We start from the raw sequence: 19,023 nt of genomic DNA, 5'->3' as shown, positions 1-19,023 counted from the left end.
GGGTCCCAAAAACATCAGAAACCCCCTCCCTTTTCTACTTCCCTTTACTATTTTGTGCATTCTTTAGTAAATAGACAATACTACTTAATATATTTTTCTAGTTCAGTGGTTCCCAAAGTAGTCTATATTGACCACCAGGGGTCAATGACAACCTGTAAGGGGTCCATGCCAAGTGGAAAAAAAATTGGGGGTCCATGAAATGAATATGGGGTCAACGATAATCATATAAGCAGGTCGTAACTTTTTTGACATTTCATGAATGGAATAATCAACATACACTGATAGAACCTATTTACTTACATTATACTACCTTATAATGTAAAGACATATATCTATCTACATTCTACATAATTTATTAAAGTAGCTATGAAGTAAAAATTTTATTAAAATTTAAGTTATTGGGATTATTTTCTGAAATATGAAACTGAATTATTATAAACTAGCAGTTGCCTGCAGCTCCACCGGCGTACAATTTTATTTTCACTGCATGTAAGGTTTTATTTTGTAACAAAAAAGTATTTTTCCGCGGTAAATTCATTTGAATTTAATTAAAACATGTATAAAATTAACATGTGTTTTTTCGCACTACACTTCACTGCAGTTAGAAATTTAAATCTTTCGCTGTGAGTAGCACTATACCAGCTGTAGAAAATACATTTGAAGTTGATGAATTTATAAAAAATCAATATCAGGTAAGCAGGGGCTCTACCCAAAACCGAAAAACATGGCAAGGGGTCAACGAGGCCAAAAGGTTCAGGAACCACTGATCTAGTTAACAGTACATACGATTTGAAACTCTGAAGGATTTTTTTTAAGCATCAGCAATTGCTTTCTCAAACAATGCAAATATGCACAGTAATAGTAATTTACCTTAATTTAAAGAGGCCTGTATTTAGACTTTTAGTTGATGCAGCAGTGGGAATAGGGTTGCAACCGAGAAAGGGAGAATTCAGAAATGAATTAGAGTCCCGGTAGCGGAAAACCTCCGGCACGAGAACAGACGCTGCAGATTGTTTTTCATCTATGTTTCTTTTAGTTTTTAAAAAGCAACCAACAAATCAGAAATTTGTTGCTGAAATTCCTTTTTAAAACAACTTTGAACTTGTTTATAATAAAAAATTAAAAAGCTGAAAGGAAAGAACATTATAATGAGAAGAAAGTAAAAAAAAAATTTCTTCTGTTACTTGATTATAGACTTTAACTGTATAGGGATTTTTTTTCCTATTTTTTTTCTAGTATTGTATAAAATTCAACTTCAATTGAAACACCATTAAGTTTTTATCTGTAATTTTTAAGGACCTTATAGTTGCAGATTTTGCTACATATTAGATTAGGCTTAATTTTGACAATAAGTCTTGTCTGATTGTATTGTGGTCACAAACTAATTTGAATTTATGAAGATAGTGCCACAATTTCAATCTATAAATTCTGCTACCGGGGTTCTAAACGATGCAGGGGCAAAACGTCAAATGTTTTCTTTAACTAAAATCAGTTAAAATTTAACCCTGTGATAATTTTTTTTACTGAGGATCTTAGGTACTGGTATTATATTAAAAAGCACACTTAAAAAATAATTAAAAATTTCTTTTCCCCTGCAAAACCAGTGTTAGTTTCTAACTTCTTCTCTAGTACAACAGCCCCCCATGCAGTCCTTTTTTTAAAGGCATTCGTCTGCAAATAATATGCTTGGAGGGTGGGACTTTGTAAAAATTTGACGAGGGGGGAGAAAACTGTAACAAGTTTCTCATACTGCATTTTCGTTAAAATGAAAACAATTAAAGTCGTAATTATCTTAAATATTTTTATATTTTTTCATCAAACTAAATAGACATCTAATAATTATTAGACGGGGCTCTCACGGGTCAAGGAAGACCTGGAATTTTTAGGGAATTTTATTTTAATTCCAAAAAGCAATAATTTTTTTTTTCTTCTTTTTTTTTTTACAAAAACCGGGAAAATTGCTATATGATACCTGGGAAATAACGAGTGTTAGAACTTTCAGGTACAATAATCAGTTATTTAAATAATTCTAACAAATAATAATATTTGTTGTAAAAACTCATATTTTAATTAAGCATTTCCATGCATTCAATGTTTTTTTTTTGCTCACAAAATTTGATATTTGACATTATAAATAAGAAAATCAGAGTTTTCCTGTGAAAAATTGCAAGGAATAGATAAAATATAGTCGAGATTTACGTTGAAATTTTCCTGAAATACCTGGAAAAGTAATGAAATTTTTTTTCTGAAATTAAGTGGGAACTCCGTTCACAAATGTCATAAAACTCATAGTGGAAACTTAGAAATAAAATTTGATCCATTATGCAGTTTATGTTTCTAAACTGCAATCATATGTTTATATAATGTGCTGTGAAAAAGGGGTATGGCAGAGTGTGATAAGATAAAAACTATGGGGAAAAAAAGATGAAATTATTTATTAGCAGCCCTTAAACTTTCTCAACTTTGTGAAAAATAATGACTAATTCATTTATTCGATGGGAGTAAATAATTATTATAATTGTAATTTAATTACCAATGAATTGTTTCGTGCGTAACAATCCCCCAATACCAGCCTTTGGCCCTGCTTCGTACAAATTCTGCTTGTGAGTCTCTCTTTCTGGTAGAACCTCTAGCTTCTAGTTGCGCTTTCCTTTTTTCTCTCGTGTGCACACCTTCTTTTCTGCTATAAACCTTTTTATACTGATCCTGTTGCTAATAATAAAACTGTATGTACTCGTTAGGCATTATGTACATATATTTACTTCAATTTTATATTACAGTTGCTGGACACCCTGCCACTGTGCCGAGATTTTAAATCCGGTCTTTGTAAGAGGCCACAGTGTCGCTATGTTCATCTTTTAGAAGGTATGGTTCATTTGTACTACTACCCTAGCAACAATTTTACCTTGGCCCCAGTTGGGGCTCAAAATTAACTCAATATCGGTCCTATATGAACATGCACCAAGGGACCAATATTGGTCCTATATAGGGCCCATATCGCCCTATATACAACCAATACAGGGCTTATATTGGCTAAACAATGAATATAAAATATCCAGAGTTGTCAAGATTTAGGCCAGACAGGATTAATCCACTGTTTAAACCGTCCTGTCCAAAATCCCTTTGTCCAAAACTGTCTTAAACTGTAAAAAACCTATTTACTCAAATTATGTCGCAATTTAAAAATAAAATAGTGAAAAATGAAATTTTAATTTTTGAACAAGAAACAAAGTAAAGACAAGTTTGTGTTTTATTTTATCAAAAAAGTTTATTATTGTCATTAATATTTCATTATTTATCCTTATGAAAAAACATAATTTATCAGTATTAAAAGCATATTTATGCATATTTAAAGGAATTCACTTTTGTTGTTGAATGAATTGTGGAGCTTCAAAAATTATACGAGGGTTGTCCATAAAATAAGGTTCCCAACGAATTTTCACAATGAAAAACATGTTTATTGGCATTGAATAATACATGTTTGGAAAGCTTAGACCTCCCTCTTTTTTTTCGGCATAATCGCCGTTTAGATCAATGCATTTTTACATGCGGTGTACCATCTTCTTTATGCCTGAGTCGTAGAACTCTGCCGTCGCTCCACGAAGCTAGCTTAAAACAGACAGAATTTGCTTAAACTTCTTCGGCTTTGGCGAGCCTGGATGCTTCCACTAACGGGATTGTTCTTTTGTTTCCGGTGTCATGTAGTGGACCCAGGTCTCGTCCCCAAAAATTCCTTGCCATCGGTTTCGTAGGCATGAAGAAATTCGCTGGCGGCTTCCACACGTTGCCGTTTGTTGTCATAGTCAGCCATCCGCATTTTCGGGACCCACCTTGCCCAAACCTTGGCATATCCTAAGCGGTCTCTCAAAATGCTGTGAATGCAGGACTTACTAGCAACAGGGATCATCTCGCTGAGGTCCCGAGCCGTCACCCTTCGATCTTTCAGCATTGCTTCTTCCACTTTAGCAATCGCTTCGTCCGAAAACGATGGCCGGCCAGGACGTTGTTCGTCATGGACGTCTGTAAGACTGTTTTTGAATTCTCTGCACCATTTGCGCACATGTTGCACACTCATACACTCTTCCCCGTACGCCTCACACAGTTGGGAATGAATGTCCACCGGAGGAACGTTTTTTGCACTCAAAAACAAATCACAGAGCGTAATTTGCACCTAGCATGAGAAACAAATGGAAGCTCCATCCTTCACGGCTACCAAGACAAGAATTAACGTTGTAGATACCTCGCCGGGGCGGGAACTGGGAGCCAAGTTACACGCCAGTCTCAACAAATCCCGCTTAACAGCGTTCCTAGCGTCCGCAGCTCCTTGGGAACCTTATTTTATGGACAACCCTCATAAATCTCTTTCCTATTATATTATTTTCCTTTAATAAAGCAAATTGTATAAAATGTTTATTAATTATGTAGTGTACAATGGTTACACATAGAATTTTTACTCTTTTGCCAATGTCCAAGGTTTTTGACAGTTTTAGTCAGTTTAGGACAGTTTATAACAGTAAAACCTGCGTGTCCAATCCAAAACCAGCTCGGGACGTTCAAAACCACAACCCTGAAAATATCGGGTGAATTTGACAATTTCTATATAGGGCTGATATTTGGTTGTAAAGTGTCTGTGAAATATTGGGTAAATAAGACAATTCTATGTAGGGTCAATATAGGAGAATAACAGCCCTTTGAACACTTATTGAGCCAAGATTCGTGAATATAGGTCCAATAAGGGCCCAAGTTATTTTGCTGCTAGGGTATTTATATGAATCAATCAGCATGAACTCAACTTGTAGCAAATTATCTCAAATTGTCTGCCATCTCAAGGCAGTCAGGCAGAGGTTATTATTGTTAAAAATCAGTTTAACGTACATATGTAGCAAGTTTAGGTATTTAAAAATTTTAGGCAAGAACTTAATAGTTTAAAATCAATTTCAGTTTTAACAAATGATGCTTTGAAAAATTGAATGAATCCCTATATCTTAAAAGCCAGTAATAAAGCTGTGTTCTGTCAATTTAGTGTTTTAGGTTTGATATGAAACAAGTTAAGAATAGTGCTTGAGTGAAAAAGGCTCAGATGTACACATTAAGCTCAGTAAAAAAATTAATATGTATATATATTTATAAAAAGAAAATATTTTCTCCTAGAAGGGAAAAAATTAGTCTGCAGTTGTTACCGTGCAGAAAGGTTTTTTCTACCTGAAGAATATCTTTTTTTTTTTAGACTTTCAATCCTTTTTTTACCAGTTTGCTCACAAAAAAAAAAGCAGACTGGATTTGAAAAGGAGAAATGACCTAGAAAAAGACCCTTTGGTCTTATAAACTGGAAAACGCTAGCATAAAAAAGGTTGGCCTGAAAAATACTTCTTGAGAAAGCCAAGGCCCATCCTGGGCTGTCGAGCCATTGATGATTAAAGATGATGATCCTTTTTCTACTTGGGTATCGAATTTAAAGTAAACTATTGTTATAGATATGGAATTAAAAGGAATTGATGGATTGAATTAAAAGGAAGATATGGAATTATTATGATTAACTCTAAACTTAAAAGAAATGCAAATTCTAAGCCATGATATTGTAGGATGTTGCATCCCTGGTAACGAACCATAGTATAGCCAAAAGAGATGTAAACAAAAAAAATTTTTCAAATATGAACAAGGGTAAAAATAAAGCTGGCGACGTCAGTAGATCAATGCTATTGATGTCTCCGATCAATATAATTGATGTTACAATTATTTAGGAGATGGTGTGAACATTTGTTTATGGAATGCATACCTGTAGCCATCATTTCTATTCAGAGTGATAGAGGTCACTCCTCTATAAATGATGGTAACATCAGATATTGGGGGTGACATCAGGAAATTTTTCAGTTTAGATTTGTTTATATATTTCATATGTCATCTATATTTCTTTACTTAATATTAGTAAAAATATATTAATTAAGGCACTATCTAAACAATAAAAATCGGATCAAAATGATTTTGATTATTATGTGAAAATAAAGGCTTTAGTGATATTTCTTTATTATAAAATAATTCTATCATATTGCCTTATTACTCAGCATTTTATGATTTAACATTTTTCAAACAGTTTATAATTCATTAACCATTTTACAATTTATAAACAGTAAATATATTCACTTGTATAGTGCATTTTATGAAAAACTGTGAACTTCTAACATCTGCAGTTAAAAAAAAAAAAAAAATACAAAATCAGGGACTAAGAGAATTTTTCGNCAAACTAGTAAAAAAAGTTTTAGGAATTCTTTTTTTTTTTACATTAATTCTAAATTATCTCTTTGGTGAAAAACATTCAGGGCCGGATTAACCTATAGGCACACTAGTACCGTGCCTAGGGCCTACGAAAAACTTGGGCGAAAAATTTTTTTGACAAAAATAATTTAACTTTAAAAACAAGTGTATTTAGCACAAAATTATGAAGATACAAGTAAAAATATAATATTTTTCGGTAATAAATTATTTTGCAGAATCTTATGATCTAATATATTACTTTTTTGCGATTTTTGGATTCAATGAAATCTTATATTATGCTGTCGAATTCCAAACTGCGCAAAAAGTTTGATAAACAAATTTGTAAATTAAAATCCATATTGATAAAAATGTAAAAAAAGAAATATGCAAGAAAATTTTAGCATATATTTTGAAAAGAGGGGAGGAGTAGGGGAAGGAGGGGAGGGCCCAAAAAACGGCTATGCCTAGGGCCTACGAAAGGTATAATCCGGCTCTGAAAACATTGCACAAGTTTTTATGGCAACCAAAAATTAAACAGGAATTTAAAAGAACAAAATTGTAGAGGAAAATGCAATAATTGAGAAAAACTATTATGTTTAAATTTTATCCTTATAGAATCAGAAGCTTAATCTGTGAAACTAAATTTATGTAAATACAGTGAAACCTCTTGGGGGCGATTAATTAAAAATGTGAAATTTTGCTCTTTGTGGGAATCGCACGACCAATTGGATAAACCAATTACAATTACTAAGATTTCCCTTATTCTCTAAAATGAAAAATTTTATGGATTTACTTTGTAAGATTTTCCCTAACTTATATCGAGGAATGCAACTTTTCGTGACCACTTTTATAGCTGTTCTCTGTTTAGTAATTAATAAATAAATTTTTTACTCTCCTTCCCTGCCTAAGACCTGTTTTAATCCTTCCACTCAGCAACGACGTTATATATATATATGTATATTTTTCCAGATTACGTGGAGGTGGTTGATGGAAAAGTGACCGTGTGTCGTGATGCCGTGAAGGGGAAGTGCGGACGCCCACTCTGCAAGTACTACCACATACCTCTGTCCACTCCATTCTTGAACAGCGTGCTGTGACTTCATCCTCTTCTTTAACAAATCTTTTCTCTCTGCGTCATCTATATAAAAAATAAAAATACAAACAGTCCTTCTGTGATAAACAGATTTATTTTCTTGAAAAAATTCAGTGACTAGTCATTAAAAGATGGACAAAAAGGTCACTCCCTTCACTGTGCCATGACTGCCTCCAAGATATATTGTCTCCTCACACCCTCTAATCCTCACTTGTTGAATTTTCAGATGATTATTAAAAAAAAAAAGACTGCAAGCAAGTGTAATTGGATTCTCCTTTTGTTTGATTACACTTAAAACAGTGTTGTGTTTCGTATTAAGTTGTTACGTTGATTAACTGTTATTCTTTTTGAAGATTCAAATCAGTGTTTCCCAAACTCTCTGATACCTGGAAAACTGCAGATGTGTTGTGTTTTGGTCAGGAACGTTTTTCAATTTAGCCTGTTTCATTTCTTCGCTTTTTTTACAGTAAAACTAAACCATGGAATGGGAAACTACATGTGAAGAATATCAACTGATAGAGTATGGAAGAAAGAAACGACTATCAAAATTTTAATCTCAATATTTTTAATTGGTAACATTTTGTCTTTCTTCATTTTAATGTCAAAAATGTGATGTCACAAATTCAAGGTGGCAAATGTTAAAAATTTAGATTTATCTTTTTATTTTATTTTATGAATAAGTTAAATATAATGCCAATGTTAACGAGCCAAGGGCAACAATCAATGGGAAAAAAATTTATGGAATTGTTTATATTAATCTATATTACAAGTTACTGTAAATCAAATCCTTTGTGTATTACATTGAACATTGTTTGAGAAATTCTGTAACAATGCTCTCTATTACAAGTTACTTGAAATAATATCCTTTGTGCACTCGAGAGCATTGTTTTAAGAAATTCTGTTACAACGCCCTCTATTACAAGTTACTTGAAATCAAATTCTTTGTGCACTCGAGAGCATTGTTTTGAGAAATTCTGTTACAAAGCTCTGTATTACTAGCTACTTGAAATCAAATCATTTGTGCATTAGAGAGCATTGTTGGGAAACTCTGCCTCCTTGCTATAGTTGACGCAATTATAATAGATGTTTCAACATTACTGCTATTCGGTTTAAAATGTTTAAAGAAGTAAATTCTTTTTTTTTTACTTAAACTTAATATGTTTCTGATAGAAAATTCAACGCATTTAGTGTGTTACAGGGGTAACCGGTGAATGAAATAATTAATTCTGTATCTTTCATGCATCTACTTAAGTTGCGTTGAGTATAGTGTTAAAATAGCAACTGAAATTCAATTTCATTTACAAAATGAAATATTGTTTTTATATTTCATTAAATGCATGCAGAATGTTTTGGTTGAAACTTTGTTGTGCAATTTTTATATTTTAACTGAATTTTCAAATGTATGTATGACCTGTTTTATAGTTTATTATTTATATTTCATTTTTTAAAAAAATATATATATTTCTTTTCATTTAGTAGAGCATCATTACTATTACATGTTTTATGCTTTAAGTGTGGAAAAATCATGAAGTTCGTTATAAATGAAAATATATCTACTCTATCTATCTATCTATATATATATGTATATGTACGTATGTGCATTAGAATTACTTTGCATTTATGTTTGTGTGTGAGTATCTAACTCATTCCAATTGAATTTGTATAGTTGTTTGTTTTTTTTCCTTTCGAAACAAAACTAGTCTGATGTGTTAAATCAAAATGTTTTTATAATGATATGCTTACGAAATTTTAATATTTGTTACGTTTCTAATCAAAACTAAAACGTATAGGAAAAAATTAAGTAAAAACAAATATGGTTGCCATACATACACATTAGGGTAATAAAATTATTTTTATGTGAGGTAAACACGAAATGATGGTATGTGTTCTTCAAAAACGTTTCATTTTTTGATGGTTTTACTATTTTTAATGTTTCTAAATGTTTAGCATTTGTTAAAATAGCTAAGTGAAAAAAAATAAATATGTCGTCCAAAGTTGCCTTCTTTTTTAACCGTGTAGGTAGGCTGGATTAATAATTCAGTTGTAAACCTAAAACTGAATTAGTAATTCTAAATTTTAAAATTATTAAACGGTTCCTTTCATCGAAAATTGAGTCTTTATACTTTTGGTTTTGTAACTTACAATACCAAACATTAAATGAATAAGTAGCTGGATGTTTTAAAAAAACTAAACTGAAATATAATCTTGTGCTGTTCAAAACAATAGTTCTTAGGTAAGATTATGTTTTACACATATGTAAAGCCTCCAGATGATTATCATCAGATCTAATTATCGTCCTTTTTTTTAAAATTAACAAAAGTATCCTTTCCCATTTTAGAAGCGGGCCCGAAAAAATACGCTTTAATAATTTTTTTATGTTAACTTATTATAATTTAATTATTTCTCAGTGTGATGAGAAAAATATTAATTTGCATTAAACATTAAGCTACTAAGAAAATTAAAAATAATGTTTACAAAATTGTGTAGTAATTTTGATAGTGTAATAATCTCTTTTGAAAATAATAAATAATAGCAGGTTTTAAACTCTCTCAATGGAAAAATCTTTATTATTATTATTTACAAGTGTGAACTAAAAAATTTAATTTTAAATTAAACTTCGAACTACCTCGGGTATAAATGTTTTGGTAAGGATTTTTTTTTTAAATAATTATTGTTTATACTTTTAACACTAGCATTTTGGATTTTTAATGCTATAATTTCAGTGTTTTTTCCCAAGCTAATTTAAATTAGTTTGGAAACAATCATAACATTTCTGACACTATTTTGCAAGTTGTGCAACTCTGATCTAGCCTGTTCAGAAAATTGTAAAGCAAAACTATTGCTTTGAGCAGCACTGTTAAATATGTGTAAATACTTTGCTATACCTTTCTAATGATTGGTGTTCTTTAAATAAATAAACAAACATCCTAACCCGACATATTATTTATGGCAGTACTTGTTTTGAGTTCTCTTGAAAGTATTGCTGCCAGAGGTCTACAGAGTTGGGGTTTCCGGCCATTTGAGTATTGTTTTTATGCCATTTCACAGATTTCTATTTTAAGATTGAAAGTGAGAAATATATATTATGAATACTAGTACAACACTTATCACCTATGTAATGTTTTGTCAATAAATGTTTAAATGCAAATTTTGTTAATAATCATCAAATAAATGTTTTGTTTTAATTTTTTTTCATTACCTGTGCCATAACTAAACAATATTATGTTTATGCCACGCCTTCATATTTTATAAAATAATAATCTAAATTCAATGCTTGAGATCATAAGTTAATTTTTTATGAATAATAAAGTGTGTTTTAATCTGATAAAACAAGATGGCTTTTCATCTTTACCCTATTTTCATCATTCTGATTTTAAAAAAATTTATGATTACTTTAACCTTCAGTACTTTATTAAATTCTGATATAGTGTGTAGTTTAACATTTTAATAATTATAATTCCAGTTAGTGAAAAATTAAATCTCTAATTTATTACAATAATATTTTGTTATCACTGAATTTCATCTTTCCTTAAAGGAAAATGACAATTGAGGTTTTACATACTACTAAATAATGCAGGGAGAACACACATTCGCATTAATGGGCAATGATTAGAATTTTGTCTTTGAAATATTTTGTTAGTTCAAACATATTTTTTTTGTTCAATATTTCATCTAGAAAAATTATTTAAAAAAAAAATTCAACTTTTAAAACTCTTAAAATCTGAGCATTTTTATCCTAATTCAAAACTATTCATTTTCTTTTTACTGAATTAAATTCATTTTAGTTCGATTATCATTTTCAATTGAAAAAGTAGGAAACTGTATTTCTAAATGGTTAAAGAGTTGTACATTGAAAATTGTATAACTTTTATATAGCGATTATTATAATGTTTTAGAATTGAAATTGTCCTACAAATGTATATGCATGATTTTTATAACTATAATGTTTATAATTTTTCTAATTAAGTGTTTGTTGTTATGTCTCACAAAAATGATGGTTGCTTTATTCAAATCTATGGCGTTTCGGGATCTATTTTTGTACATCCCGGGGCAGTATTTTTATGACCTAAAATTTAAAAATAATCTTAGCTTACATAAAAGCAATTGAAGTTATTGTAATAAATTACAATGTGTAATTTTTATTTTTTATGTAAAAAAAATATATATTAAAAAAATTTTATGTTAAAAAACTTGATGGATTTTATATAGTTTACAGATTTTTGTTGTTTATAAATAATCTTTATGAATTGGGAGCTATAAGTATAGAATGTATTTGTGTATGTAAATTAACATTTAATTGCAATTATTATTCTAATTGTTGAAAATCTAAAAGAGATAATCTGTTACAGATCCCTTAGTTGTTAATTAGTAAATAAATTTTAACAAATTTTTCATCTCTTACAACAAAACACTTGGGCTCATTATTTTGTTTTTAAAATTTGTAATTTTTATCTTATTTTTTAAATCCCTATGTTTTAAAATAATTGCATGCTACAGTGTCTTGATCATCCTATATAATATTTTGCTTGACTAGTTTCGAGTTAATAATTTTTTTTCAGGGAAGACAAAATAGCTTATATAAGTCTACAACGCAAAATATTCTCTTGTAAAAATAATGAAAATTGTTTTGAAGGGCCCATTGCTGTTATTGACGGTTGTATTAAGCGCAACCTTTATTTCTTTTTTTCGTAATTTATATTTAGGGGGGGGGAATTGGTCTTACGGAATTTTTTTTTTAAAAATGTAACAAAAGAAAAAAAAAATCGTTTTTTTTTTTCCAATTATATTTTTGATTATAAATTTGTAATGATTTCGATTATTGAAATATTTTAACCAGCTAAAATAAAATATATTCTGTTAAAATTTCATTCTGCTTTGTTGAGGAATAAAAATGTTATGAGTGTTTCAAGAAAAACATGTTTTAGAATTTTTTAAATGGTTACAAAATCATGTAATCTGAGTTAACCTTTTCTATATCACGGGGTATTCAGCTATTGAATCCATGGCCATATTCTACAATGAAGAAAATTCAAAATTGTTATAAACTGATATTTCCTAAATTTTAGATTGTTCAGAGCCTAAAATTTTTTTTCTACAATTACAAGTGATGTTCATTGCTAATGTTATTGCATTACTCTGAGTTTGATTTTAAAGAAAAAGCTGCTTTAGGAATGAGTTTCATTATTTTACAATTACTTTAATTAGACAAAAATTAGTTTATCATACAATAAAAAATGCTGTACAATGTATTTTAAACTATTCAATATGGTTGCTATATGTATTATAAGTAGTTATGAGAGTGGCTATTGAGTTGAGTTGTAAGTGACATTTGAAGAAAAACTTTTCAATATCTATACATAGCTGCCAACTCTACTGGACTTTCTAGTAGATTGCTGGATTTTGCCAGTTTCCCCTGGTCTACTAGTTTAATTAAAATTCTCCTGGTTTTTGTACATTTTAGAAAATTCCCTAACATTGAGTAAGTTTCCTTAAAAAAATCCCTATTGAGATTATTGCTTTCTTGAATATTTAAATAAGTATCACTAATTCATAATGAAGCGAGCTTCATTTATAAAATTCACTTAACTATCTTTGATGAATTAATTGCCAATTACTATTTGAAATTATGAATAAACATAATACATAACATTTCTAGTTCATTTAATGGGAAATCATAACTGGAAAATAGTGCAGTTTTTCTATTTTGATGACTATAAAATTCCCTAAAATTACGTATGTGTAAAATAATAAGTATATTTTGCAACAATTATCGTGAAATCTACTGGATTTTTTACAATCCGTGTTGGCAGCTATGCTTATGAAAATAGTTGTGTACCTAAGCTGTGTAAAATACAAATCTGCTTATTGTATTGCACTTCTATTGATGAAGAAAGTTGAATTACGCGATAGGAGACAAAGGTTCAACCCAATTCATAAAATAATTATGCTTAAGAGTGCCTAGAAAAATTCTTTTTATAGCGAATTCTGTCTCACCTTCATTGGTATTTTATAGTTAAGAGAAAAGTGAGTTCAGATATGGTTCGTTCACCAGGAGTTGGCACTTGGCTCCTCAGAAGCAGAGTTCATTTGAGCGTGGGAGGAGAAACATCTCCGCACTTGAAATTGAGACAACCCTTAATGCGAGCCAAACAGAAACGGTGAATTCTCTTTCAGTCACGCATTGCCATCTGCTATTATGTTATTCGTTACTCTCGCTAATTAAATAAATTTAAAAACTGCTGTTTTTCCCGGCAAAATCTCTCGAAAAGGACTAACTATTCACTCAAAAGAGAGAAAAATCATCAAATTTATGAAATATTGAATGTTAAAAAAATGCAGATAATGTTTGCGAAATAAATATTTTTTTCATCCGATCGCCAAATAGCAACCTCGTTCAGCATCCTTCTCCCAAAAATAGCGAAATAGTATCGTCGGATACCACGTGATGAAGGTGGAGCCAAGTGCCAACTCCTGGTGAAAAGAACTGTAAACCATGAGGTTTCAAATGCATTGTACAGGTGTTCTAGTGCTGCAGCAAATAATTTTAGAAATCATGCCCTGGGTATGTTTAACCTAATTTTGCCCCTATTAAGGGAGAAATAAAAAGTCCTCTGAGAACCTAATTTTAAAATTTTTTGAGGAGCCTCTTTTTAATGTTTATTCAAAGCCTATTCCTACTGCACTTTTCTATGGTGTTCTTAGCAAAATCGAAAGTGCACATGCTCTACTGGAGGTACTTCTACGCAATAACATTTTTTCTGTGTCATCTTTGTGTGTCTCTGACGAGCAGTAGTTTTTTACTCTAGAAAGTTTTCTCAAACATATAAAGAAAAAGCCCACAAAAGCATTTCTACTCATTCGCTTATTCGTCCTCTAGTTTTTATCATTTATGAATGGATTCAGTTGAAGTTCTTAATGTTTATAGAATAAAATTAATCCCTAGCTGCAATTTGATTAAGATTTGTTTTATTTAATGACATTCTGCCCGTAATTATCTCTTATTAATAGCAACAACAAAAAAGTTTCCATTTATTAATACAGGGTTTCTCTAAACACCACCATAAATCTATACTTTTAGAATATTTTTGAAAAAGTCAGCCCATTACGAAACACATATTCTAATATAGTAGGAAATTAATATTTATATTCGCAGCGAAATCTATCCTTTAGGTATTGTATGCGCTACATGTAGAATAATTAGCGTTAATATTGTTTATAGTCTTGCCAATAAAAAAAGATAACAAACAAATACAGATTCTACTGAGACGAATGGTAATAATAATGAAGAATTTAATCAAAAATATAAGAATAAAAGGAAAATCCAACACTTATAGCTTTTATTGGTTCAGGACATTTTTGTTTGGTTTATTTGCCTAGTCCAATTTTTTTTCCATAAGAATAACATAATTAATTGTTCTTTGCTAAATCAACCTTATCCTTCTTAAAAAGCAATTCTTTTATTGTAATTTACACTTAAATAGTTTTAAATTGATTAATAAAGGTTATGAGAGAATTAAATTTATTGCAGACATTGCTCAAAATATAGTGTGTCTTCATCAAAAGGTTAAGAAATAAATACTCTTTAAAGAAGTGATATTAGTTCATATATGAGAGAATTTTTTTCTATTTATATCAACTTATCAGTATTAATTTTTTTAAAAAAATGTTTGATTTTGAGCAATTTGTTTAATGAAAATTAATAAATAAATGTTTGTGATTCCGATCATTCTAAAAATGCATATAAAAGAGAGTGTTTAGAGAACACCATGTGTAATCGTTTTTAATCTCTTAAATTATTGTATTGTTTATAACTAGATAAATAAATTGTATTAAATGTTGCCATTTTTGTTGGAGAAGTTATCCTTTACTTGAGAAAATTCTAAAATTGCTTTGTTGGAGGTTAATATGCATCAAAAGTTCTTCAATGATTTTTTTTCTTTTGCATTTTATTTTAGATTAGTGTCATTTGATCTCTTTAATGTATTCTATTGGATCTAGAAATGTTTAGCAATTTACATATTCTTTTAAATTAACATGCAATTTGTGCCGTGTAATGTAGTTAAATAAGTATTTTAGATTTTGATGTGCTGTCATAGATTTATTTATTTTAATGAATTAAAATAATAATAAACTATTATTAAAATTTTGCTAAGAAAAAACAAAGCAAAATTTTAATAATTGGTTATTACTATAAAATGGATATTACTGCAAAAAATTATTAATAACTATTAAATATTAATAGTAAATACATTAATACTAACGATAATATTTGGAAATATTAATACTTATATGCAGTAATTATAAATGATAGCTTTTTCTTGAAATTTAACTTGCATATAAAAAAGAAAGAAAAAATTTTTAAGAATATATTTTCAGACGCCTTGAAAAAAAATTTTAAATTATTGTTTATAATTATTATTATTATTCTTTAATGGTTTGTTCTTTTGATAAACTGAGGCATTTCTCTGATAATTGCTCTTTCTTCCCTTTACTTAAGAACAAGAAAATAAACCAAAGCCATTAATGACAATAAAATCAAATCATTTTCTAAATATCTATTAAAATTGTTTAAGCAGAACATGACTTAAGGGGTACGACACAGTAGAAGCCTATCAAAAGACAGAAAATTTTTTTAATGAATTTTGCAACGATTTTAGTAATTATAACTTATAATTTTTTTTCTTCATATTGCATATATTTTAATCTTTATTTTATTATTTAAAAAATACGAAAATTAAAAAAATTATCGCTTATAAAATACGTTTCTATATATTTTTTTTAAAAACTATCCATAACTTGCTGTACTCATAAACTGAAAAAGAATCCTCCAAGTTTGAGTCTGTTTTAATTTTTTATAAACTACATGAATACTTTTCAGTGCACATAGGATTTTTAAAATATCTTTTTTTCACAAAATGATGTTGTTGGGAGAAAAAAAATTTAAAAAGGACATAAAATAAGTTCAATTTAGTGGATAACTCAAAACTAGTCAACCCAATTTAAAAATTCCTATGTCAACGAAAACTGCGATTACTATGTCAGCGAAACTAGATTTATTGTGAACATTGTGTCAAAATTTGAAATAAATCGGTTGAAAATTATACTAGTTAGAGAATAAGAAAAAAATAATTTCAAGTAAATTGCATTTAAAGCTCTGTGATCACTAATTCATATAAATATATAAAGTTTAGCAACTAACTATAACGCATCAATATCAGGTCTATAAGATGATTCTTCTCCATTTAAAGCAGTCTCGAGTGCTTGTCTAGCCCTTTTATTATCAATATACTCTTTATATGACGTCTCGTGTATTTAGTGTAGCAGACGAAATTCTACTGCCATCTTCATTTAGAGTACATTCTTTGACTTTTGGGCCTATGTTTATTTCTAATTGTTCCAGAACTCTCAATAACACTTTACAATCTTTATTAAGAATTATTACAGCTAAATAAGTTGCACTTTTTCTTACATAATTTAAACAAATTATTTCAATGTAACACATAAAATGGTAGTATTTTACTAAAATGTTTTGACAGGAGTAAGCAAATCCATTAATCAAATGAGTACGCAATTTCACTTGTTGATGCATGTCTCAGCGCATCCTGCGCTTGATATATTATGCTGTAACTTTTACATTTTTACCAATGTCAATTCAATATTTTGATACAATAATCTTAAAGGATAAACAATCAAAAATGTAAAAAAAAATTATTATTATTATTTTTTTTTTTTACTGTGTTGTTCCCTCTTGCACTTTCTGCACCTAATTATCAAAATTACACATTTTCAATAAAGTACTTTTATGTGCTAGTTAAGTGTAGCTTTTATGCTAATAGTCTATTAATGACTGCACAGCTTTTTTTAAAAAAAATTCTAAATCATTAAAGACTTGATTTTTCTCTTTAATCTAGCATCAGGGCTTAAATTTTAGTTTATTATTTAAGGAATTATCTTACTTCTCGGTTAAGATTCAAGCTGTCATTCGTAGTAGGCTATGTGTAATGCTTTACTACTTAAACAGCGTTCTTAGGCTTGAAATTGGGCCAAACATGCGACGTTCAACGCATTAACTTGAACAACTTAGAATTTTACTACACATTTTCGGCACTGTTCCTGGCGAAAACACAAGAAATAATTGTACCTATTGCTCGATTCTGAAATTTATGTGGACTCGGAAAAAAATAAGCAGATAAAAAATCATTTCTCTATATTTCTTTAATAAGTGATAGTTTTGCACAATTAACTTTATTAAGAACAATTTTCTGAATCTTAATGACTGAATTTTATTTATTAGCTTTCTGATGCTTAATTAAAAAGTAAAGTGCTCCAAATAGTCCAGGAAACGGGTTTTTCACCAGGATTCCTTAAAAGTTCCTTAACTGTTTTTAAGATTTTTTTAAAAAAATAGTTTTTTTTTTATGGTCGTTTCTTATTCTTATACCCTTGGAAGATTTACAGGATCGTAAAATATTCGTAATTTTTGCATTTTGCAAGGTGATTATTATCTGCTGTTTAAAAAAAAAAAGCAAATGGCATCGAAAACAAAAGTTAATTTCTTTTGAATGTAAACCTTGTTTAATTTCAAATTTTAAGCTCTAAATCCTGCAATTTATAGGGGGGAAAAACAATATCATATGCACATATGTTTTTATGGCAATGACTTGGGAAAATAATTACTGATTTTATTTAGTTTCCAAATTGTCATTATTGTTCCAAAATCGTTTGCTGGAATTCAAGCTCATAGCTGCATTAAATGCTGTTACAAATTTAAAATTCTATTAGTACTTTATGCCGTATGTTAGTGTCAGTAGACTTGATTGTGATACTGGTTATTAAAGGGTAACTTATTGTATGTCTTCGTAAAAAAATGGCAACATACTTAATCTTGTGACGTCAGAATTATTCTATTTGTTCTAAGCCACTGTAATATGTTTTAATCTGAAAGCACTTTAATTACTCCCCGCAATGTCAACAAATCTGAACTATGTATTCATATTGCTGTTGATTTCATTCACTTATAGGGTCTGTGAAGATTTAAATTGATCTTTTTGAAAGAACTATGCGGATAACTATATGTATATATATATATAAATATATGAACATATTATACATGTAATGAAGCTGTTATTTATTGGGCAGCACATTTATATGAAGTGTTGCAGTTGCTTTATAAGGCAGATCTCTTAAAGATGTTACAAACTTCAATTCCTTATCAAAGTATTGTTAATATGAATCATAAAAAAAATCTATGTACCATAATGATAATTTGTGCTGTTTTCAATAAGATATGTTGTTTGTGCTGTTAATTCTTTCATTGTAGTTGGTATGATGGATTACGAGTTCGATTCTTGGTCAATGTGAGAACAGAATGAGCTTTTATGTATATCCTGAACCTATTTCTGATAAAACAAAATTGGAAAGAAAGCTCTTTTGCATTTTTACTTCACCTTTTATATAATATTAGCTTCCCAGATCGCCTTGATTTATGTCTTAACGATAAACTGAATTGTTACATCAAAATTGTAAAGTATTCTACTGAAAGATCAAGTTTTTTTTTTTTTTTTTTTTTACTGCATAAACACAGATTTTATTAGAATAAAAATTTAACCTAATCGTTTTGCTCGGTTACTATGGCAACTTATCTACAATTTTTTTCTTTAAATACCTATTTAATTTTT

General features: G+C 29.3%; 1 protein-coding gene across 6 annotated transcripts in view; it reads left to right on the top strand.

Annotated features, from left to right (window-relative positions):
* Positions 1-18,769, top strand: part of LOC107441814 (splicing regulator muscleblind) — a 107,172-nt gene extending 88,403 nt beyond the window's left edge. For all 6 annotated transcript variants that reach the window (XM_016055188.3, XM_016055191.4, XM_043051597.2 and 3 more), the window contains 2 exons: positions 2,781-2,865; positions 7,222-18,769. In XM_016055188.3, the coding sequence (XP_015910674.1) occupies positions 2,781-2,815 (35 nt within the window). In that variant the 3' untranslated portion in view covers positions 2,816-2,865; positions 7,222-18,769. The remainder of the gene's footprint in view (positions 1-2,780; positions 2,866-7,221) is intronic.
* The last annotated feature ends 254 nt before the right edge of the window (positions 18,770-19,023 follow it).

The sequence above is a fragment of the Parasteatoda tepidariorum genome, chromosome 2, assembly GCF_043381705.1.
Source record: "Parasteatoda tepidariorum isolate YZ-2023 chromosome 2, CAS_Ptep_4.0, whole genome shotgun sequence".
Lineage (NCBI taxonomy): Eukaryota > Metazoa > Arthropoda > Arachnida > Araneae > Theridiidae > Parasteatoda > Parasteatoda tepidariorum.
This window is presented reverse-complemented; position numbering and strand designations above follow the sequence as displayed.